This window comes from Anolis carolinensis, chromosome 4 (assembly GCF_035594765.1).
Source record: "Anolis carolinensis isolate JA03-04 chromosome 4, rAnoCar3.1.pri, whole genome shotgun sequence".
Classification (NCBI taxonomy): domain Eukaryota; kingdom Metazoa; phylum Chordata; class Lepidosauria; order Squamata; family Dactyloidae; genus Anolis; species Anolis carolinensis.
This window is the reverse complement of record NC_085844.1, coordinates 251,589,491-251,613,083: the sequence shown is the minus strand read 5'-3', so window position 1 is coordinate 251,613,083 and position 23,593 is coordinate 251,589,491. Positions and strand designations below refer to the sequence as shown.

Genomic DNA, 23,593 nt, shown 5'->3' with positions numbered 1-23,593 from the left:
ACTCAGGGCAGATTCCAACCAAGCAAAAACATAGAGGCAAACATTCAGTGCTTTACCACAAGTGCAGACATGAATACATGATATGCTAATAAGATTTCACATTTGCTGGGTGGCCATCTATTGTGGGGTTTTGGATTGTGGCAGAAAGGAGTTGGACTGGATGGCCTTTGGGGGTTTCTTTCAACACTGCATCTAGGCTCCTTTCAAAAGTCTTTGAATGGCTTATAACCTTTCTTGTACTGCAGAGATGGGAACACTGCAGCCTTTTTGATGTTGGACTGCAGATCCCAGCATTCTTATTGCTTGTGTTGGCTGAGTGCTGCAGCCTGATGCTTCACCCCCCTGCTGTATTGCAGCAATATAAAGGTGTATATAGCCATTGCTAGGTCTGTGAAATGGGAAATCCTCTGCCTAGCAAGCCCATTTTTTTCAAAAAAACAAATGAATTGCCAACTGGTGATGTTTGTTGGTTGGTATTTTGGGAAATACATGTCTCCCTCAAAGGGGCATTTAGGTTCCCAGTGCCAGAGAACAAAGAACTGAAAACACCAAAGAAAGAAAGAAAGAAAGAAAGAAAGAAAGAAAGAAAGAAAGAAAGAAAGAAAGAAAGAAAGAAAGAAAGAAAAGACAGGTGATTTTATCCAATGCATGATTTATTAATTTTGCCAGACATGTGCATTCAAAGCAGCAGCGCAGTTGGGAAGCATGTCCATCAGATCCTGCAATTATTTATAGCGTTTCTGTTCCGCCTTTCAATGATAGATAGAAAGAGTCCAGGGGTGGATTGTGCATCCAAAAACGCCATTTCTAGTCTCAGTTGCAGGTTGAAGGGGAGGTGGAGGAGGAAGGGGGAAGAGCTCCAGGGTCAGAAGCAAAAAGCAGCAGCGATTCGACATGATTCAGAGTCCTGCCGGCAAAGTGGCCGTGGTTCTTCTGCTCACGCCTTCTCTTGGATGTGCAGCGCGTCCTGGGTCAGAAAAGAGACACAAGAGATTAGTTTGTCACTGACTCTTCGTACTGCAGTTATTCTTGCTTTTTACTATGGAGTTCTGCTTTAGGACTTTATTGCTCAAACCTGCCATTCCACTACATTCTTGCTATTGTTGATAGCAGATAAATACCACATTGAGCACTCTCTCTTTTTACAGCAAGGTTGCTCTCGTTCTTTACAGCGGGATTTTGCTTTAAGACCTTATTGCACAAATCCATTATTCTGTTACAGTCACATTATTGTTGATGGCAGATAAATACCACATTGAATGCTCTCTTTTTTATTGCAGGGTTGCTTGCGTTTTTACTATTGGATGTTGTTTTAGGGCTTTATTGCATGAACCCGCTCTTTTATTACAGGCATGTTATTGTTGATAGCCAAAAAATAACTCATTGAGTGTTTTCCCTTTTTATTGTGGAATTGCTCTCTGTTTTTTTACAGGATGTTGCTTTAGAACCTAATTGCACAAACCCATGATTCCGTAACAGTCACATTATCACCAACAGCAGATAAGTACCATATTGTGCACTCACCCTTTTTACTGTGGGCTTAGTCTCACTTTTTACCATGGGATGTTGCTTTTGGACTTTATCGCTCAAAACAACTATTCTGCCAAAGTCACATTATCACTGACAGCAGAAAAAATATTCCATTGAGCACTCTCCCTTTTTATGCTTTAGGAACACATTGCATTAACACACTATTGCACTACAGTTGCGAAATAGCAGCAAAATACCACAAAGAGCACACTTCCTTTTTACAGTAGGGTTACTCTTCGTTTTTTACTGGGCAGTATTGCTGTATTGAATGAACCTGCTATTCTGTTACAGTTGCATCACTGTTCTGAGCAAATAAATACCCATTAAATATAGCTGTGTGGAAGGGCCTTGAGTCTACACTGCCATATAATACAGTTCAAATCAGATAATCTATATTTTATAGGCAGTATGGAAGAGGCCTAACTGAACCCTGGCTCTTCCCCGGCACCATTATGGTTGAAGGGGTTGCTAGGAGATGAAGTGGGTGGGGCCTAAAGGTGGCAAGGCCTACCCTTCTAACCGGCAGCCACTGTTGAAAACGGCTCTTCCTTGTCCTCTAATTTGGACTTTATTTTTCTAGTTTTTTTGGTTTGAAAGACATAGATTGGATGACTGACTATGTCTTTTGTGGGAAATTTTGGTGTGCTTTGGTTCGGTGGTTTTGTTGTTTACTCGCTCCTACAAATGTACACACACACACACACACACACACACACACACACACATTGTATGCAAATGGACCATGGTCCAAGCACTAATAAATTCAGGTTTTAATACATGGATATTAATTTACATATTGTATGCTTTTTAGTGTTAGCTGCTTTGAATCTCCTTTGGGAGAGAAGAGGCGAGCTATACTGTAAATACTACTATGAACTACTGAAATTACCCAGGTCCTGTTTCACATCTGCTGGACAGCCAGCCGATAATAAATCTCCAGTATCCCAGTCCCAAACAGTTGCTAGAGATGGAGATCTCCATTATAGTGAGTTTATTGATCAGATTGAGTTTACACAAAATAGGAGTGCCACGCCACACCTTAATCCAGCTTCTGTTTTATAAACATTTTAACTTTTATTTCCCTTGGAAGTTTTTCCTTCTGTGCACAGGCACCATTCAGATACTAAACCATTACGTAATTATTGTTATTGCAGTGAGCATGCTGTATTCAGACCCATCATCTCAATGCAAGCTAATTAGCCTCCTTGTTTTCTCCCATCGTCTTATAAGAGGATTTATGGCCTTGCTGTGTCAACCAGTGTTCTACTCCAATTACATCACCCCTGATACTTAGAATCATAGAATCCTAGAGTTGGAAGAGACCTCGTGGGCCATCCAGTCTAACCCCATTCTGCCAAGAAGCAGGAAAAACGCATTCAAAACACCCCTGACAGATAGCCATGCAGCCTCCAAAGAAGGCTTAGCTTCGAAGTCTTAGTAAAACACGTTTCTTGCTGGGTCAAGCTTCTAGAGACAAACTTTTAGGTACTACTAACTCAATTTTGACAAAGCTAACAACTCATCCATGCCCCTTATTGTTTGCTGAGCTCTACCATTTACGTTTTGCTGGAAATGGTGTAACTGCAATATTATGTGCACAGGGTAAACATCCATAAGTTATGGCCACATAAATTGCCAGACGCTGAGGACATTCTCTTAAAAAACAAACAAGTTCTGTCTACATTCTTGTGTTGGTCACCTAGTTCTCATATAAGAAATGTCCTATATGCACACTTTGTCATAGTCTGCATAACTCTGTTCTATTACAGTAAATACTAGGGTTGGGCAAAAAATTTGATTCCTGTGTATGTCGGATCTAATTCGTTTGTTTTGTTGCTTTCGAAGCGACTTTCAAAGCGGGTTATCCAGTCGTTTGTATCCCACAGTATTGAACCGTAATAGCCTATTTTTCTAATGGAGTCAGATGTTTGTTGGAAGCAAAGCAACTGCATTTTCAAATCACCCAAACTTGGTTTGAGAGAGGTGCAGACTAGCCTGGGCTTGCCTTGCCTCCCTGTGGCCAATCGCAGAAGGGCGGGAGTCTTGTTTCTCTTTCCCCATGGTTGCTTTCTATGAGCCTCTTAAATCAGGTTGCAAGAGAGAAATCCCTTTCCCCATCCTGGAATGGTTGCTTAAACCGGGTTGCAAGAGGAGGGAGTCGGAAGCAGGCTAAGCCCCATCGGAAGAAATCCACTCCTAGATTATTTTATTCTAGATTATCTGGCAGTGTGGACATATAATCCAGTTCAAAGCAGATAATCTGGGATCAGATCCTGGGATAGAGTTTTGAAGATCTACATTGCCTTATATCCCAGGATCTGATCCCAGATTATCTGAGTTAAACTGGATTATATGTCCCCACTGCATATAATCTGGGATAAGAAGAAAAGTGATTGATCTGGACCAAGCTTGGCACACAGACCCGATATGGCCAGCTGTGAATCCTGGGGGAGTTTTGGGAGGGTTGACCCAAGACCTTTTTGAATTGTAGTTCACCCACATCCTTAATACATTTTCTCATGGGAGCATTCATAAAAAAACAAAAGACTGAGGTTTTAAGCCTCATAGGAAGAAACAGCGGCCCCTTTTTGGGACAGCATGGTGTAGTGTAGTGGTTGTTTGATATTATTACTGTTGTATAAACCTTTGTTTTAACTTCTGTTTTATCATCTTCTTGTGTTTTAAACTGTGTATATTGTTAATTTATTTGCGCTGTTACTTTTGTAACATTGTGAGCCACCTCGAGTCCCCACGGGGAGATGGTGGTGGGGTATAAATAAATTTTTATTATTATTATTATTATTATTATTATTATTATTTATTGAGAGCTGGACTATGATCCTGGCTTCATTCCCCACTCAGCCATGGAAACCCACTGGCATGTCACACTCTCAGCCCCAAAAACCCAATGAAACAGTTTCAAGCCAGGAACAGATTTCCTTATTCAGAGGCTGATGGCCATCTGTCAGGAGTGATTTGATGGTGTACTATGATTTCTGTTTCTGGGAGATAAATGTCATTTCCTAATTGGTTGTGTCATAGAAACATGACAAAACTTTACACAGCCAAAACTTTGTCTTTGTGCAAGAGACATGGGTCCCCCTGGGGAAGAAGAGTGGTATATAAATTAAATCAAATTAATAAATAAATAATGGTGCTATTTATTTATTTATTTATTTTTCAAACTTATATGATAGCACATTATAATTTCCTGGGACACTGTCCATCAATTTAACAAAGTTTCAGCCACAAAAACAAAGTTTCTGAAGTAGAACAATGACTTTCAAAGTAAAGACAATCCAATGAAACAGGAAATAAGACTTTCAAACCAGGAACAGGTGTCTTCTATTATTAAGAAATGGTTTATTATAAATGCTATGAAAATTCACCAAAAATCAGAGGATAAGGAAAACGTTCTGAAATTTGGTGAGCTAACAGTGGTAAATATGTTCTACCACTGTAACAAATTTCATTACAATAGCCTGAAAAATGAGGGAGAGAGAGGCCCCTCAATTTTCCCCATTGACTATAATGTTTTCCTTTATGCGCATGCGCATCTGCCATTAACGAAGTATACACGAAGTTTCGGAAGTTTCAGAAAGTTTTGAATTTTTTTGCTTCAAAATTCAGAAGTGACTTTAGAAACGAAGCACCAGGTCCCCTACTTTAGAAGCGAGTTTAGAACCATTTTTTTCATGAATCGCTCATGCCTAGTAAATACCTATGTTTTGAATAAACTATTTCGACCAGTGCTGTGCATAGGTTGAACTCAAAGCAGTGCTGGGTTTGGTGGTTACGTTAGCCAAAGCTGTATTTTATTCAATTTCAGGGCTCACCCCAGCTCCACCGTTCCACACAGAAGGGCTGATATTTCAGTCCTACCCAACTCTACTTCTCCAATTCTCCCTTACCAGAAAGAAACTAACATTCCCAAAATCCCCCTGTTCGGTGTAGTCTGCACTTACTGCATATCGTTACAGGAGAGCATCGCCGGAGGATTCTGGAGGTCCCAGTGGGATGAATTGGATCTTGCCGCCTTCTGATTTGAGCTGCTCGAGAGCTGAAAAGACACCGCAGGTTGGGTCAGTGTGGCCTCAGAAGCACCTGCCCCCCCCCCCTGCCCCCATGTCATGCTGCCCTGCTGTCTGGGTCTCAGGAGGAGACAGTAAGCAGCAAAAGATCACCAGGATTCTTCTTTGAACCGAATCTGGCCATCAATTTCTGCCTAAAGGTTGAGACCCTTCTCTGTGGGTGCATCTACACTGTAGATTACAACTAGTTTGACACTACTTTAACTGTCATGGCTCAATGCTACTGGATTATTTACACTGACTGATTATCTAGTTCAAAGTAAATAATCTGGATTTTATATGGCAGTGTAGAAGGGGCCTGAGTAACCTCTTCTCTGCTCCCTTTCCAGCAGGGCTTTGATTCATTTTAATGATTTCTCACAACACTGATGAAAATCATGGACTGTGTTTTTTGTCTTGCATGTTTTAAAATATTAATTGTTTTTATCTGTCGGCTTTTGTTGAAAAAAGGGCTTGCAATGGCGCTGTGAGTTAAACCACTAAGCTGCAGAACTTGCCGACCAGAACAAATCCAGGTTCAAATCCTGCCATTGTTAGCCTCAGCTTATGCCAACTTAGCAGTATGAAAGCATGCAAATGTGAGTAGATCAATAGGTACCACTTTGGCGGGAAGGTAACGGTGCTCCATGAAGCCATGCCAGCCACATGACCTAGGAGGCATCTATAAACAACGCCTGCTCTTCGGCTTAGAAATGGAGATGAGAACGACCCCCTAGAGTGGGACTTGACTAGACTTAATGTCAAGGGGAAACCTTTACCTTTGTTGAAAAAGCCTTTTTTTAAATAACATGTATAGTATAAACTTTTGGAAACTTCTATTTTAATTTATTGGAAACCTCCTGGGGCCCTTGAAAGGAGGAATGGCTTGAATTGCATGGAAAAACAGATAAACAAAAGAGGTTATAACAGTTCTAAAACTGACAGAAATTGATGAGTTGACTAGTTTGATCAAGAAAAAAAAACCCAAAAAATGTGTATTAATGTAAATGGAAAATGGAAAAAAGACTTGTAGTTTTGAAGACTGAAGTACTGTTTTAGCAAGGTAGAATAAAGTAGTTGTTAAAGGTATGACATTACTGGACTATTTTCGTTGTATGTCTTTGAGAGATGGGAAGTCCATTTTAACTTCTTATTTTTTTTCTTATTTTCTGAGAATTGTTTTTACGTTGGGATGGTAGTTTTAAAAGGTATATTGATGACATAAGTGAAGTTTTGGGAAACTACTGATTTGACAAATTGTAAAATAATACTTATGTTGTTGAGGCAAATAATAAATATATGGATTTTTTTAAAAAGAAAACTTACCTTGGTTATTGGTTCCCTTCTGGACACGGACGATGACGGAAGGAGGGAGGTTTGCAGTTTCTTGGCCGCTCGCAGGTGAAGAAGATGCAGGGCCCAGAAGGTCATTAGGAAGCCCAGGTGAATTCGGGGAAGCACCAGGCAAAATGCCTGCTTCTCCTTTTTGGAGATTTAGATCCAAACTAAGAAGCTTCCGACGTGAGAAACTGGGGAGACTGACTCTTGAGGCCTTTCCTTGTCGACTGCCCCTCATGGAAGATACGCTGCCTGAGATTTTGCCCGTATTTGTCCCTGAGCTAGAGCTGGATTGAGAGAACAAACCATTTCCCTTTCCTGCCCCTGTTGCAGAAGAGAACATCCCTGCTACACCATTCATCATCTCGCCAGCTGCATTAATAGACTGTCCTAGTAAGGAACCTCTCTTTCCGCTTCCTTCAGGGGATGACACAGCTCCTTGTCCATTTAGACTTCCTTTTCCAGAGATCTGGCCAGCTTGGAGACTACCTGTTCCAGTTCCCTTGGGGGAAGAGAACATCCCTGCTACACCATTCATCATCTCGCCAGCTGCATTAATAGACTGTCCTAGTAAGGAACCTCTCTTTCCGCTTCCTTCAGGGGAAGACACAGCTCCTTGTCCATTTAGACTTCCTTTTCCAGAGATCTGGCCAGCTTGGAGACTACCTGTTCCAGTTCCCTTGGGGGAAGAGAACATCCCTGCTACACCATTCATCATCTCGCCAGCTGCATTAATAGACTGTCCTAGTAAGGAACCTCTCTTTCCGCTTCCTTCAGGGGAAGACACAGCTCCTTGTCCATTTAGACTTCCTTTTCCAGAGATCTGGCCAGCTTGGAGACTACCTGTTCCAGTTCCCTTGGGGGAAGAGAACATCCCTGCTACACCATTCATCATCTCGCCAGCTGCATTAATAGACTGTCCTAGTAAGGAACCTCTCTTTCCGCTTCCTTCAGGGGAAGACGCAGCTCCTTGTCCATTTAGACTTCCTTTTCCAGAGATCTGGCCTGCTTGGAGACTACCTGTTCCAGTTCCCTTGGGGGAAGAGAACATCCCTGCTACACCATTCATCATCTCGCCAGCTGCATTAATAGACTGTCCTAGTAAGGAACCTCTCTTTCCGCTTCCTTCAGGGGATGACACAGCTCCTTGTCCATTTAGACTTCCTTTTCCAGAGATCTGGCCAGCTTGGAGACTACCTGTTCCAGTTCCTTTGGGGGAAGAGAACATCCCTGCTACACCATTCATCATCTCGCCAGCTGCATTAATAGACTGTCCTAGTAAGGAACCTCTCTTTCCGCTTCCTTCAGGGGAAGACGCAGCTCCTTGTCCATTTAGACTTCCTTTTCCAGAGATCTGGCCAGCTTGGAGACTACCTGTTCCAGTTCCCTTGGGGGAAGAGAACATCCCTGCTACACCATTCATCATCTCGCCAGCTGCATTAATAGCCTGTCCTAGTAAGGAACCTCTCTTTCCGCTTCCTTCAGGGGATGACACAGCTCCTTGTCCATTTAGACTTCCTTTTCCAGAGATCTGGCCAGCTTGGAGACTACCTGTTCCAGTTCCCTTGGGGGAAGAGAACATCCCTGCTACACCATTCATCATCTCGCCAGCTGCATTAATAGACTGTCCTAGTAAGGAACCTCTCTTTCCGCTTCCTTCAGGGGAAGACACAGCTCCTTGTCCATTTAGACTTCCTTTTCCAGAGATCTGGCCAGCTTGGAGACTACCTGTTCCAGTTCCCTTGGGGGAAGAGAACATCCCTGCTACACCATTCATCATCTCGCCAGCTGCATTAATAGACTGTCCTAGTAAGGAACCTCTCTTTCCGCTTCCTTCAGGGGAAGACGCAGCTCCTTGTCCATTTAGACTTCCTTTTCCAGAGATCTGGCCAGCTTGGAGACTACCTGTTCCAGTTCCCTTGGGGGAAGAGAACATCCCTGCTACACCATTCATCATCTCGCCAGCTGCATTAATAGACTGTCCTAGTAAGGAACCTCTCTTTCCGCTTCCTTCAGGGGAAGACACAGCTCCTTGTCCATTTAGACTTCCTTTTCCAGAGATCTGGCCAGCTTGGAGACTACCTGTTCCAGTTCCCTTGGGGGAAGAGAACATCCCTGCTACACCATTCATCATCTCGCCAGCTGCATTAATAGACTGTCCTAGTAAGGAACCTCTCTTTCCGCTTCCTTCAGGGGAAGACGCAGCTCCTTGTCCATTTAGACTTCCTTTTCCAGAGATCTGGCCAGCTTGGAGACTACCTGTTCCAGTTCCCTTGGGGGAAGAGAACATCCCTGCTACACCATTCATCATCTCGCCAGCTGCATTAATAGACTGTCCTAGTAAGGAACCTCTCTTTCCGCTTCCTTCAGGGGAAGACGCAGCTCCTTGTCCATTTAGACTTCCTTTTCCAGAGATCTGGCCAGCTTGGAGACTACCTGTTCCAGTTCCCTTGGGGGAAGAGAACATCCCTGCTACACCATTCATCATCTCGCCAGCTGCATTAATAGACTGTCCTAGTAAGGAACCTCTCTTTCCGCTTCCTTCAGGGGAAGACACAGCTCCTTGTCCATTTAGACTTCCTTTTCCAGAGATCTGGCCAGCTTGGAGACTACCTGTTCCAGTTCCCTTGGGGGAAGAGAACATCCCTGCTACACCATTCATCATCTCGCCAGCTGCATTAATAGACTGTCCTAGTAAGGAACCTCTCTTTCCGCTTCCTTCAGGGGAAGACACAGCTCCTTGTCCATTTAGACTTCCTTTTCCAGAGATCTGGCCAGCTTGGAGACTACCTGTTCCAGTTCCCTTGGGGGAAGAGAACATCCCTGCTACACCATTCATCATCTCGCCAGCTGCATTAATAGACTGTCCTAGTAAGGAACCTCTCTTTCCGCTTCCTTCAGGGGAAGACACAGCTCCTTGTCCATTTAGACTTCCTTTTCCAGAGATCTGGCCAGCTTGGAGACTACCTGTTCCAGTTCCCTTGGGGGAAGAGAACATCCCTGCTACACCATTCATCATCTCGCCAGCTGCATTAATAGAATGTCCTAGTAAGGAACCTCTCTTTCCGCTTCCTTCAGGGGAAGACACAGCTCCTTGTCCATTTAGACTTCCTTTTCCAGAGATCTGGCCAGCTTGGAGACTACCTGTTCCAGTTCCCTTGGGGGAAGAGAACATCCCTGCTACACCATTCATCATCTCGCCAGCTGCATTAATAGACTGTCCTAGTAAGGAACCTCTCTTTCCGCTTCCTTCAGGGGAAGACACAGCTCCTTGTCCATTTAGACTTCCTTTTCCAGAGATCTGGCCAGCTTGGAGACTACCTGTTCCAGTTCCCTTGGGGGAAGAGAACATCCCTGCTACACCATTCATCATCTCGCCAGCTGCATTAATAGACTGTCCTAGTAAGGAACCTCTCTTTCCGCTTCCTTCAGGGGAAGACACAGCTCCTTGTCCATTTAGACTTCCTTTTCCAGAGATCTGGCCAGCTTGGAGACTACCTGTTCCAGTTCCCTTGGGGGAAGAGAACATCCCTGCTACACCATTCATCATCTCGCCAGCTGCATTAATAGACTGTCCTAATAAGGAACCTCTCTTTCCGCTTCCTTCAGGGGAAGACGCAGCTCCTTGTACATTTAGACTTCCTTTTCCAGAGATCTGGCCAGCTTGGAGACCACCTGTTACTTTTCCCTTGGGGGAAGAGCTATCACCGTCAACATTTACATAAGGTTTTCTATAGAGATGGCCAAACTGAGGGATTTTGAGAGTACCTATTCCTGTTCCCTTAGGAGAAGAGCTATCACCTTCAACATTTACATCAGGTTTTCCAGAGAGACGGTCAAGTTGAGGGATTTTGAGACCACCTATTCCTGTTCCCTTGGGGAAAGAGACATCCCCTTGGGGATCTTCCCCAGGTTTACCAGAGGGAAGGGGGAATTTGAATTCACCTATTCCTGTTTCTTTGGGGAAAGCAATATCTCCTTGGGGATCTTCCCCAGGTTTCCCATAGGACTGAGGGATTTTGGGTCCTTTCAAGGATGAGTGATATCTTGGTACTTTCTGACCAGGTCTTCTAAATGGATATTCAGCTTCAGGGTCAAATTCATCTTTATCTTTGGGACTTTCAGGGGATGATGGATCTCCTAGTCCTTTCTGACCAGACCTTTCAAAGGGATATTTAGATGTAGGGTTCCAGTCATCATTATCTTTCAGGCCTGCAGGGGATGAGGGGTCACTTAGCAATTTCTGACCAGGTCTTCTAAAGGAATATTCCGATTCATGGACCCAGTCATCTTTATCTCTTGGTCGTTCAGAAGAGGAGTGATCTCTTAGTCTTTTCTGAACAAATCTTCGGGAGGGATATTTGGATTGAGGGTCCCAATCATCTTTATCTTTCAGTTCTTCAGGTGATGAGGGGTCTGTTGGCCTTTCAACGTAATCCTCATCTTTGGGTGCGTCTGGGTTTGAGGTATATCCGGGGCCATCAGAGTCAGGGAAACTATCCTCTTCCTGTCCTTCTGGCTCTGAGAAATCACCGGGCGCTCCCTTACGTGGTTTGTTTTTATTTTTGGGGTATTTCATTGAGGAGGGATGTCTTGGGCCTTGCTCTCCAGATGCACCTGGGTCATAGATATCCTCATTGTTTGGTTCATTTGGGTCTGAGGAACCTTCGGGACCTTTCTTGAGTGGTTTCTCTTTACCTGGGCGTTTTTTAGTCAAAGAAGGATTTCTTTGGTCTTTCCCAGGAGATTCTTCAGATTCAAGGTAATCCTCATCTTTGGGTGCCTCTGGGTTTGAGGGATATCCGGGGCCATCAGAGTCAGAGAAACTATCATCTTCCTGTCCTTCTGGCTCTGAGAAATCACCGGGCGCTCCCTTACGTGGTTTGTTTTTATTTTTGGGGTATTTCATTGAGGAGGGATGTTTAGGGCCTTGTTCTCCAGATGCACCTGGGTCATAGATATCCTCATTGTTGGGTTCATTTGGGTCTGAGGAACCTTCGGGACCTTTCTTGAGTGGTTTCTCTTTACCTGGGCGTTTTTTAGTCAAAGAGGGATTTCTTTGGTCTTTCCCAGGAGAATCTTCAGATTCAAGGTAATCCTCATCTTTGGGTGCCTCTGGGTTTGAGGGATATCCGGGCCCATCAGAGTCAGAGAAACTATCATCTTCCTGTCCTTCTGGCTCTGAGAAATCACCGGGCGCTCCCTTACGTGGTTTGTTTTTATTTTTGGGGTATTTCATTGAGGAGGGATGTCTTGGGCCTTGCTCTCCAGATGCACCTGGGTCATAGATATCCTCATTGTTGGGTTCATTTGGGTCTGAGGAACCTTCGGGACCTTTCTTGAGTGGTTTCTCTTTACCTGGGCGTTTTTTAGTCGAACTGGGATTTCTTTGGTCTTTCTCAGGAGATTCTTCAGATTCAAGGTAATCCTCATCTTTGGGTGCCTCTGGGTTTGAGGGATATCCGGGCCCATCAGAGTCAGAGAAACTATCATCTTCCTGTCCTTCTGGCTCTGAGAAATCACCGGGCGCTCCCTTACGTGGTTTGTTTTTATTTTTGGGGTATTTCATTGAGGAGGGATGTTTAGGGCCTTGTTCTCCAGATGCACCTGGGTCATAGATATCCTCATTGTTGGGTTCATTTGGGTCTGAGGAACCTTCGGGACCTTTCTTGAGTGGTTTCTCTTTACCTGGGCGTTTTTTAGTCAAAGAGGGATTTCTTTGGTCTTTCCCAGGAGATTCTTCAGATTCAAGGTAATCCTCATCTTTGGGTGCGTCTGGGTTTGAGGGATATCCGGGCCCATCAGAGTCAGAGAAACTATCATCTTCCTGTCCTTCTGGCTCTGAGAAATCACCGGGCGCTCCCTTACGTGGTTTGTTTTTATTTTTGGGGTATTTCATTGAGGAGGGATGTTTAGGGCCTTGTTCTCCAGATGCACCTGGGTAATAGATATCCTCATTGTTGGGTTCATTTGGGTCTGAGGAACCTTCGGGACCTTTCTTGAGTGGTTTCTCTTTACCTGGGCGTTTTTTAGTCGAACTGGGATTTCTTTGGTCTTTCTCAGGAGATTCTTCAGATTCAAGGTAATCCTCATCTTTGGGTGCCTCTGGGTTTGAGGGATATCCGGGCCCATCAGAGTCAGGGAAATTATCATCTTCCTGTCCTTCTGGCTCTGAGAAATCACCGGGCGCTCCCTTACGTGGTTTGTTTTTATTTTTGGGGTATTTCATTGAGGAGGGATGTCTTGGGCCTTGCTCTCCAGATGCACCTGGGTCATAGATATCCTCATTGTTTGGTTCATTTGGGTCTGAGGAACCTTCGGGACCTTTCTTGAGTGGTTTCTCTTTACCTGGGCGTTTTTTAGTCAAAGAGGGATTTCTTTGGTCTTTCCCGGGAGATTCTTCAGATTCAAGGTAATCCTCATCTTTGGGTGCCTCTGGGTTTGAGGGATATCCGGGCCCATCAGAGTCAGAGAAACTATCATCTTCCTGTCCTTCTGGCTCTGAGAAATCACCGGGCGCTCCCTTACGTGGTTTGTTTTTATTTTTGGGGTATTTCATTGAGGAGGGATGTTTAGGGCCTTGTTCTCCAGATGCACCTGGGTCATAGATATCCTCATTGTTGGGTTCATTTGGGTCTGAGGAACCTTCGGGACCTTTCTTGAGTGGTTTCTCTTTACCTGGGCGTTTTTTAGTCGAACTGGGATTTCTTTGGTCTTTCTCAGGAGATTCTTCAGATTCAAGGTAATCCTCATCTTTGGGTGCCTCTGGGTTTGAGGGATATCCGGGCCCATCAGAGTCAGGGAAATTATCATCTTCCTGTCCTTCTGGCTCTGAGAAATCACCGGGCGCTCCCTTACGTGGTTTGTTTTTATTTTTGGGGTATTTCATTGAGGAGGGATGTTTAGGGCCTTGTTCTCCAGATGCACCTGGGTCATAGATATCCTCATTGTTGGGTTCATTTGGGTCTGAGGAACCTTCGGGACCTTTCTTGAGTGGTTTCTCTTTACCTGGGCGTTTTTTAGTCAAAGAGGGATTTCTTTGGTCTTTCCCAGGAGATTCTTCAGATTCAAGGTAATCCTCATCTTTGGGTGCCTCTGGGTTTGAGGGATATCCGGGCCCATCAGAGTCAGAGAAACTATCATCTTCCTGTCCTTCTGGCTCTGAGAAATCACCGGGCGCTCCCTTACGTGGTTTGTTTTTATTTTTGGGGTATTTCATTGAGGAGGGATGTCTTGGGCCTTGCTCTCCAGATGCACCTGGGTCATAGATATCCTCATTGTTTGGTTCATTTGGGGCTGAGGAACCTTCAGGACCTTTCTTGAGTGGTTTCTCTTTACCTGGGCGTTTTTTAGTCGAACTGGGATTTCTTTGGTCTTTCTCAGGAGATTCTTCAGATTCAAGGTAATCCTCATCTTCGGGTGCGTCTGGGTTTGAGGGATATCCGGGCCCATCAGAGTCAGGGAAACTATCATCTTCCTGTCCTTCTGGCTCTGAGAAATCACCGGGCGCTCCCTTACGTGGTTTGTTTTTATTTTTGGGGTATTTCATTGAGGAGGGATGTTTAGGGCCTTGTTCTCCAGATGCACCTGGGTCATAGATATCCTCATTGTTGGGTTCATTTGGGTCTGAGGAACCTTCGGGACCTTTCTTGAGTGGTTTCTCTTTACCTGGGCGTTTTTTAGTCGAACTGGGATTTCTTTGGTCTTTCTCAGGAGATTCTTCAGATTCAAGGTAATCCTCATCTTTGGGTGCCTCTGGGTTTGAGGGATATCCGGGCCCATCAGAGTCAGAGAAACTATCATCTTCCTGTCCTTCTGGCTCTGAGAAATCACCGGGCGCTCCCTTACGTGGTTTGTTTTTATTTTTGGGGTATTTCATTGAGGAGGGATGTTTAGGGCCTTGTTCTCCAGATGCACCTGGGTCATAGATATCCTCATTGTTGGGTTCATTTGGGTCTGAGGAACCTTCGGGACCTTTCTTGAGTGGTTTCTCTTTACCTGGGCGTTTTTTAGTCAAAGAGGGATTTCTTTGGTCTTTCCCAGGAGATTCTTCAGATTCAAGGTAATCCTCATCTTTGGGTGCCTCTGGGTTTGAGGGATATCCGGGCCCATCAGAGTCAGAGAAACTATCATCTTCCTGTCCTTCTGGCTCTGAGAAATCACCGGGCGCTCCCTTACGTGGTTTGTTTTTATTTTTGGGGTATTTCATTGAGGAGGGATGTCTTGGGCCTTGCTCTCCAGATGCACCTGGGTCATAGATATCCTCATTGTTGGGTTCATTTGGGTCTGAGGAACCTTCGGGACCTTTCTTGAGTGGTTTCTCTTTACCTGGGCGTTTTTTAGTCGAACTGGGATTTCTTTGGTCTTTCTCAGGAGATTCTTCAGATTCAAGGTAATCCTCATCTTTGGGTGCCTCTGGGTTTGAGGGATATCCGGGCCCATCAGAGTCAGAGAAACTATCATCTTCCTGTCCTTCTGGCTCTGAGAAATCACCGGGCGCTCCCTTACGTGGTTTGTTTTTATTTTTGGGGTATTTCATTGAGGAGGGATGTTTAGGGCCTTGTTCTCCAGATGCACCTGGGTCATAGATATCCTCATTGTTGGGTTCATTTGGGTCTGAGGAACCTTCGGGACCTTTCTTGAGTGGTTTCTCTTTACCTGGGTGTTTTTTAGTCGAACTGGGATTTCTTTGGTCTTTCTCAGGAGATTCTTCAGATTCAAGGTAATCCTCATCTTTGGGTGCCTCTGGGTTTGAGGGATATCCGGGCCCATCAGAGTCAGAGAAACTATCATCTTCCTGTCCTTCTGGCTCTGAGAAATCACCGGGCGCTCCCTTACGTGGTTTGTTTTTATTTTTGGGGTATTTCATTGAGGAGGGATGTCTTGGGCCTTGCTCTCCAGATGCACCTGGGTCATAGATATCCTCATTGTTTGGTTCATTTGGGGCTGAGGAACCTTCGGGACCTTTCTTGAGTGGTTTCTCTTTACCTGGGCGTTTTTTAGTCGAACTGGGATTTCTTTGGTCTTTCTCAGGAGATTCTTCAGATTCAAGGTAATCCTCATCTTTGGGTGCCTCTGGGTTTGTGGGATATCCGGGCCCATCAGAGTCAGAGAAACTTTCATCTTCCTGTCCTTCTGGCTCTGAGAAATCACCGGGCGCTCCCTTACGTGGTTTGTTTTTATTTTTGGGGTATTTCATTGAGGAGGGATGTTTAGGGCCTTGTTCTCCAGATGCACCTGGGTCATAGATATCCTCATTGTTGGGTTCATTTGGGTCTGAGGAACCTTCGGGACCTTTCTTGAGTGGTTTCTCTTTACCTGGGCGTTTTTTAGTCGAACTGGGATTTCTTTGGTCTTTCTCAGGAGATTCTTCAGATTCAAGGTAATCCTCATCTTTGGGTGCCTCTGGGTTTGAGGGATATCCGGGCCCATCAGAGTCAGAGAAACTATCATCTTCCTGTCCTTCTGGCTCTGAGAAATCACCGGGCGCTCCCTTACGTGGTTTGTTTTTATTTTTGGGGTATTTCATTGAGGAGGGATGTTTAGGGCCTTGTTCTCCAGATGCACCTGGGTCATAGATATCCTCATTGTTGGGTTCATTTGGGTCTGAGGAACCTTCGGGACCTTTCTTGAGTGGTTTCTCTTTACCTGGGCGTTTTTTAGTCAAAGAGGGATTTCTTTGGTCTTTCCCAGGAGATTCTTCAGATTCAAGGTAATCCTCATCTTTGGGTGCCTCTGGGTTTGAGGGATATCCGGGCCCATCAGAGTCAGAGAAACTATCATCTTCCTGTCCTTCTGGCTCTGAGAAATCACCGGGCGCTCCCTTACGTGGTTTGTTTTTATTTTTGGGGTATTTCATTGAGGAGGGATGTCTTGGGCCTTGCTCTCCAGATGCACCTGGGTCATAGATATCCTCATTGTTTGGTTCATTTGGGGCTGAGGAACCTTCGGGACCTTTCTTGAGTGGTTTCTCTTTACCTGGGCGTTTTTTAGTCGAACTGGGATTTCTTTGGTCTTTCTCAGGAGATTCTTCAGATTCAAGGTAATCCTCATCTTTGGGTGCCTCTGGGTTTGAGGGATATCCGGGCCCATCAGAGTCAGGGAAATTATCATCTTCCTGTCCTTCTGGCTCTGAGAAATCACCGGGCGCTCCCTTACGTGGTTTGTTTTTATTTTTGGGGTATTTCATTGAGGAGGGATGTCTTGGGCCTTGCTCTCCAGATGCACCTGGGTCATAGATATCCTCATTGTTTGGTTCATTTGGGTCTGAGGAACCTTCGGGACCTTTCTTGAGTGGTTTCTCTTTACCTGGGTGTTTTTTAGTCGAACTGGGATTTCTTTGGTCTTTCTCAGGAGATTCTTCAGATTCAAGGTAATCCTCATCTTTGGGTGCCTCTGGGTTTGAGGGATATCCGGGCCCATCAGAGTCAGAGAAACTATCATCTTCCTGTCCTTCTGGCTCTGAGAAATCACCGGGCGCTCCCTTACGTGGTTTGTTTTTATTTTTGGGGTATTTCATTGAGGAGGGATGTCTTGGGCCTTGCTCTCCAGATGCACCTGGGTCATAGATATCCTCATTGTTTGGTTCATTTGGGTCTGAGGAACCTTCGGGACCTTTCTTGAGTGGTTTCTCTTTACCTGGGCGTTTTTTAGTCGAACTGGGATTTCTTTGGTCTTTCTCAGGAGATTCTTCAGATTCAAGGTAATCCTCATCTTTGGGTGCCTCTGGGTTTGAGGGATATCCGGGCCCATCAGAGTCAGAGAAACTATCATCTTCCTGTCCTTCTGGCTCTGAGAAATCACCGGGCGCTCCCTTACGTGGTTTGTTTTTATTTTTGGGGTATTTCATTGAGGAGGGATGTCTTGGGCCTTGCTCTCCAGATGCACCTGGGTCATAGATATCCTCATTGTTTGGTTCATTTGGGGCTGAGGAACCTTCGGGACCTTTCTTGAGTGGTTTCTCTTTACCTGGGCGTTTTTTAGTCGAACTGGGATTTCTTTGGTCTTTCTCAGGAGATTCTTCAGATTCAAGGTAATCCTCATCTTTGGGTGCCTCTGGGTTTGAGGGATATCCGGGCCCATCAGAGTCAGAGAAACTTTCATCTTCCTGTCCTTCTGGCTCTGAGAAATCACCGGGCGCTCCCTTACGTGGTTTGTTTTTATTTTTGGGGTATTTCATTGAGGAGGGATGTTTAGGGCCTTGTTCTCCAGATGCACCTGGGTCATAGATATCCTCATTGTTGGGTTCATTTGGGTCTGAGGAACCTTCGGGACCTTTCTTGAGTGGTTTCTCTTTACCTGGGCGTTTTTTAGTCGAACTGGGATTTCTTTGGTCTTTCTCAGGAGATTCTTCAGATTCAAGGTAATCCTCATCTTTGAGTGCCTCTGGGTTTGAGGGATATCCGGGCCCATCAGAGTCAGAGAAACTATCATCTTCCTGTCCTTCTGGCTCTGAGAAATCACCGGGCGCTCCCTTACGTGGTTTGTTTTTATTTTTGGGGTATTTCATTGAGGAGGGATGTTTAGGGCCTTGTTCTCCAGATGCACCTGGGTCATAGATATCCTCATTGTTGGGTTCATTTGGGTCTGAGGAACCTTCGGGACCTTTCTTGAGTGGTTTCTCTTTACCTGGGCGTTTTTTAGTCAAAGAGGGATTTCTTTGGTCTTTCCCAGGAGATTCTTCAGATTCAAGGTAATCCTCATCTTTGGGTGCCTCTGGGTTTGAGGGATATCCGGGCCCATCAGAGTCAGAGAAACTATCATCTTCCTGTCCTTCTGGCTCTGAGAAATCACCGGGCGCTCCCTTACGTGGTTTGTTTTTATTTTTGGGGTATTTCATTGAGGAGGGATGTCTTGGGCCTTGCTCTCCAGATGCACCTGGGTCATAGATATCCTCATTGTTTGGTTCATTTGGGTCTGAGGAACCTTCGGGACCTTTCTTGAGTGGTTTCTCTTTACCTGGGTGTTTTTTAGTCGAACTGGGATTTCTTTGGTCTTTCTCAGGAGATTCTTCAGATTCAAGGTAATCCTCATCTTTGGGTGCCTCTGGGTTTGAGGGATATCCGGGCCCATCAGAGTCAGAGAAACTATCATCTTCCTGTCCTTCTGGCTCTGAGAAATCACCGGGCGCTCCCTTACGTGGTTTGTTTTTATTTTTGGGGTATTTAATTGAGGAGGGATGTCTTGGGCCTTGCTCTCCAGATGCACCTGGGTCATAGATATCCTCATTGTTTGGTTCATTTGGGTCTGAGGAACCTTCGGGACCTTTCTTGAGTGGTTTCTCTTTACCTGGGCGTTTTTTAGTCGAACTGGGATTTCTTTGGTCTTTCTCAGGAGATTCTTCAGATTCAAGGTAATCCTCATCTTTGGGTGCCTCTGGGTTTGAGGGATATCCGGGCCCATCAGAGTCAGAGAAACTATCATCTTCCTGTCCTTCTGGCTCTGAGAAATCACCGGGCGCTCCCTTACGTGGTTTGTTTTTATTTTTGGGGTATTTCATTGAGGAGGGATGTTTAGGGCCTTGTTCTCCAGATGCACCTGGGTCATAGATATCCTCATTGTTGGGTTCATTTGGGTCTGAGGAACCTTCGGGACCTTTCTTGAGTGGTTTCTCTTTACCTGGGCGTTTTTTAGTCAAAGAGGGATTTCTTTGGTCTTTCCCAGGAGATTCTTCAGATTCAAGGTAATCCTCATCTTTGGGTGCCTCTGGGTTTGAGGGATATCCGGGCCCATCAGAGTCAGAGAAACTATCATCTTCCTGTCCTTCTGGCTCTGAGAAATCACCGGGCGCTCCCTTACGTGGTTTGTTTTTATTTTTGGGGTATTTCATTGAGGAGGGATGTCTTGGGCCTTGCTCTCCAGATGCACCTGGGTCATAGATATCCTCATTGTTTGGTTCATTTGGGTCTGAGGAACCTTCGGGACCTTTCTTGAGTGGTTTCTCTTTACCTGGGCGTTTTTTAGTCAAACTGGGATTTCTTTGGTCTTTCTCAGGAGATTCTTCAGATTCAAGGTAATCCTCATCTTTGGGTGCCTCTGGGTTTGAGGGATATCCGGGCCCATCAGAGTCAGGGAAATTATCATCTTCCTGTCCTTCTGGCTCTGAGAAATCACCGGGCGCTCCCTTACGTGGTTTGTTTTTATTTTTGGGGTATTTCATTGAGGAGGGATGTCTTGGGCCTTGCTCTCCAGATGCACCTGGGTCATAGATATCCTCATTGTTTGGTTCATTTGGGGCTGAGGAACCTTCGGGACCTTTCTTGAGTGGTTTCTCTTTACCTGGGCGTTTTTTAGTCGAACTGGGATTTCTTTGGTCTTTCTCAGGAGATTCTTCAGATTCAAGGTAATCCTCATCTTTGGGTGCCTCTGGGTTTGAGGGATATCCGGGCCCATCAGAGTCAGAGAAACTATCATCTTCCTGTCCTTCTGGCTCTGAGAAATCACCGGGCGCTCCCTTACGTGGTTTGTTTTTATTTTTGGGGTATTTCATTGAGGAGGGATGTTTAGGGCCTTGTTCTCCAGATGCACCTGGGTCATAGATATCCTCATTGTTGGGTTCATTTGGGTCTGAGGAACCTTCGGGACCTTTCTTGAGTGGTTTCTCTTTACCTGGGCGTTTTTTAGTCAAAGAGGGATTTCTTTGGTCTTTCCCAGGAGATTCTTCAGATTCAAGGTAATCCTCATCTTTGGGTGCCTCTGGGTTTGAGGGATATCCGGGCCCATCAGAGTCAGAGAAACTATCATCTTCCTGTCCTTCTGGCTCTGAGAAATCACCGGGCGCTCGCTTACGTGGTTTGTTTTTATTTTTGGGGTATTTCATTGAGGAGGGATGTCTTGGGCCTTGCTCTCCAGATGCACCTGGGTCATAGATATCCTCATTGTTTGGTTCATTTGGGTCTGAGGAACCTTCGGGACCTTTCTTGAGTGGTTTCTCTTTACCTGGGCGTTTTTTAGTCGAAGAGGGATTTCTTTGGTCTTTCTCAGGAGATTCTTCAGATTCAAGGTAATCCTCATCTTTGGGTGCCTCTGGGTTTGAGGGATATCCGGGCCCATCAGAGTCAGAGAAACTATCATCTTCCTGTCCTTCTGGCTCTGAGAAATCACCGGGCGCTCCCTTACGTGGTTTGTTTTTATTTTTGGGGTATTTCATTGAGGAGGGATGTCTTGGGCCTTGCTCTCCAGATGCACCTGGGTCATAGATATCCTCATTGTTTGGTTCATTTGGGTCTGAGGAACCTTCGGGACCTTTCTTGAGTGGTTTCTCTTTACCTGGGCGTTTTTTAGTCGAAGAGGGATTTCTTTGGTCTTTCTCAGGAGATTCTTCAGATTCAAGGTAATCCTCATCTTTGGGTGCCTCTGGGTTTGAGGGATATCCGGGCCCATCAGAGTCAGAGAAACTATCATCTTCCTGTCCTTCTGGCTCTGAGAAATCACCGGGCGCTCCCTTACGTGGTTTGTTTTTATTTTTGGGGTATTTCATTGAGGAGGGATGTCTTGGGCCTTGCTCTCCAGATGCACCTGGGTCATAGATATCCTCATTGTTTGGTTCATTTGGGTCTGAGGAACCTTCGGGACCTTTCTTGAGTGGTTTCTCTTTACCTGGGCGTTTTTTAGTCGAACTGGGATTTCTTTGGTCTTTCTCAGGAGATTCTTCAGATTCAAGGTAATCCTCATCTTTGGGTGCCTCTGGGTTTGAGGGATATCCGGGCCCATCAGAGTCAGAGAAACTATCATCTTCCTGTCCTTCTGGCTCTGAGAAATCACCGGGCGCTCCCTTACGTGGTTTGTTTTTATTTTTGGGGTATTTCATTGAGGAGGGATGTCTTGGGCCTTGCTCTCCAGATGCACCTGGGTCATAGATATCCTCATTGTTTGGTTCATTTGGGTCTGAGGAACCTTCGGGACCTTTCTTGAGTGGTTTCTCTTTACCTGGGCGTTTTTTAGTCGAACTGGGATTTCTTTGGTCTTTCTCAGGAGATTCTTCAGATTCAAGGTAATCCTCATCTTTGGGTGCGTCTGGGTTTGAGGGATATCCGGGCCCATCAGAGTCAGGGAAACTATGATCTTCCTGTCCTTCTGGCTCTGAGAAATCACCGGGCGCTCCCCTTACCGTGGTTTGTTTTTATTTTTGGGGTATTTCATTGAGGAGGGATGTCTTGGGCCTTGCTCTCCAGATGCACCTGGGTCATAGATATCCTCATTGTTGGGTTCATTTGGGTCTGAGGAACCTTCGGGACCTTTCTTGAGTGGTTTCTCTTTACCTGGGCGTTTTTTAGTCAAAGAGGGATTTCTTTGGTCTTTCCCAGGAGATTCTTCAGATTCAAGGTAATCCTCATCTTTGGGTGCCTCTGGGTTTGAGGGATATCCGGGCCCATCAGAGTCAGAGAAACTATCATCTTCCTGTCCTTCTGGCTCTGAGAAATCACCGGGCGCTCCCTTACGTGGTTTGTTTTTATTTTTGGGGTATTTCATTGAGGAGGGATGTCTTGGGCCTTGCTCTCCAGATGCACCTGGGTCATAGATATCCTCATTGTTTGGTTCATTTGGGTCTGAGGAACCTTCGGGACCTTTCTTGAGTGGTTTCTCTTTACCTGGGCGTTTTTTAGTCGAAGAGGGATTTCTTTGGTCTTTCTCAGGAGATTCTTCAGATTCAAGGTAATCCTCATCTTCGGGTGCGTCTGGGTTAGGGATATCCGGGCCCATCAGAGTCAGGGAAACTATCATCTTCCTGTCCTTCTGGCTCTGAGAAATCACCGGGCGCTCCCTTACGTGGTTTGTTTTTATTTTTGGGGTATTTCATTGAGGAGGGATGTCTTGGGCCTTGCTCTCCAGATGCACCTGGGTCATAGATATCCTCATTGTTTGGTTCATTTGGGTCTGAGGAACCTTCGGGACCTTTCTTGAGTGGTTTCTCTTTACCTGGGCGTTTTTTAGTCGAACTGGGATTTCTTTGGTCTTTCTCAGGAGATTCTTCAGATTCAAGGTAATCCTCATCTTTGGGTGCCTCTGGGTTTGAGGGATATCCGGGCCCATCAGAGTCAGAGAAACTATCATCTTCCTGTCCTTCTGGCTCTGAGAAATCACCGGGTGCTCCCTTACGTGGTTTGTTTTTATTTTTGGGGTATTTCATTGAGGAGGGATGTTTAGGGCCTTGTTCTCCAGATGCACCTGGGTCATAGATATCCTCATTGTTGGGTTCATTTGGGTCTGAGGAACCTTCGGGACCTTTCTTGAGTGGTTTCTCTTTACCTGGGCGTTTTTTAGTCAAAGAGGGATTTCTTTGGTCTTTCCCAGGAGATTCTTCAGATTCAAGGTAATCCTCATCTTTGGGTGCCTCTGGGTTTGAGGGATATCCGGGCCCATCAGAGTCAGAGAAACTATCATCTTCCTGTCCTTCTGGCTCTGAGAAATCACCGGGCGCTCCCTTACGTGGTTTGTTTTTATTTTTGGGGTATTTCATTGAGGAGGGATGTCTTGGGCCTTGCTCTCCAGATGCACCTGGGTCATAGATATCCTCATTGTTTGGTTCATTTGGGTCTGAGGAACCTTCGGGACCTTTCTTGAGTGGTTTCTCTTTACCTGGGCGTTTTTTAGTCGAACTGGGATTTCTTTGGTCTTTCTCAGGAGATTCTTCAGATTCAAGGTAATCCTCATCT

General features: G+C 45.3%; 1 protein-coding gene across 1 annotated transcript in view; it reads right to left on the bottom strand.

Annotated features, from left to right (window-relative positions):
• Positions 1-635: 635 nt before the first annotated feature.
• LOC134298717 (uncharacterized) overlaps positions 636-23,593 on the bottom strand; it is a 29,777-nt gene continuing 6,819 nt past the window's right edge. The window contains exons 7-26 of the mRNA XM_062979790.1: positions 22,776-23,273; positions 22,448-22,615; positions 22,118-22,285; positions 21,126-21,293; positions 20,466-20,963; positions 19,806-19,973; positions 19,476-19,643; positions 18,486-18,653; positions 18,156-18,323; positions 16,506-16,673; positions 16,176-16,343; positions 14,277-15,353; positions 13,206-13,946; positions 12,876-13,043; positions 12,546-12,713; positions 12,216-12,383; positions 11,886-12,053; positions 6,927-11,723; positions 5,496-5,590; positions 636-967 (exon numbers count right to left, since the gene is read on the bottom strand). Of these exons, the coding sequence (XP_062835860.1) occupies positions 5,505-5,590; positions 6,927-11,723; positions 11,886-12,053; positions 12,216-12,383; positions 12,546-12,713; positions 12,876-13,043; positions 13,206-13,946; positions 14,277-15,353; positions 16,176-16,343; positions 16,506-16,673; positions 18,156-18,323; positions 18,486-18,653; positions 19,476-19,643; positions 19,806-19,973; positions 20,466-20,963; positions 21,126-21,293; positions 22,118-22,285; positions 22,448-22,615; positions 22,776-23,273 (9,881 nt within the window). The 3' untranslated portion in view covers positions 636-967; positions 5,496-5,504. The remainder of the gene's footprint in view (positions 968-5,495; positions 5,591-6,926; positions 11,724-11,885; positions 12,054-12,215; positions 12,384-12,545; positions 12,714-12,875; positions 13,044-13,205; positions 13,947-14,276; positions 15,354-16,175; positions 16,344-16,505; positions 16,674-18,155; positions 18,324-18,485; positions 18,654-19,475; positions 19,644-19,805; positions 19,974-20,465; positions 20,964-21,125; positions 21,294-22,117; positions 22,286-22,447; positions 22,616-22,775; positions 23,274-23,593) is intronic.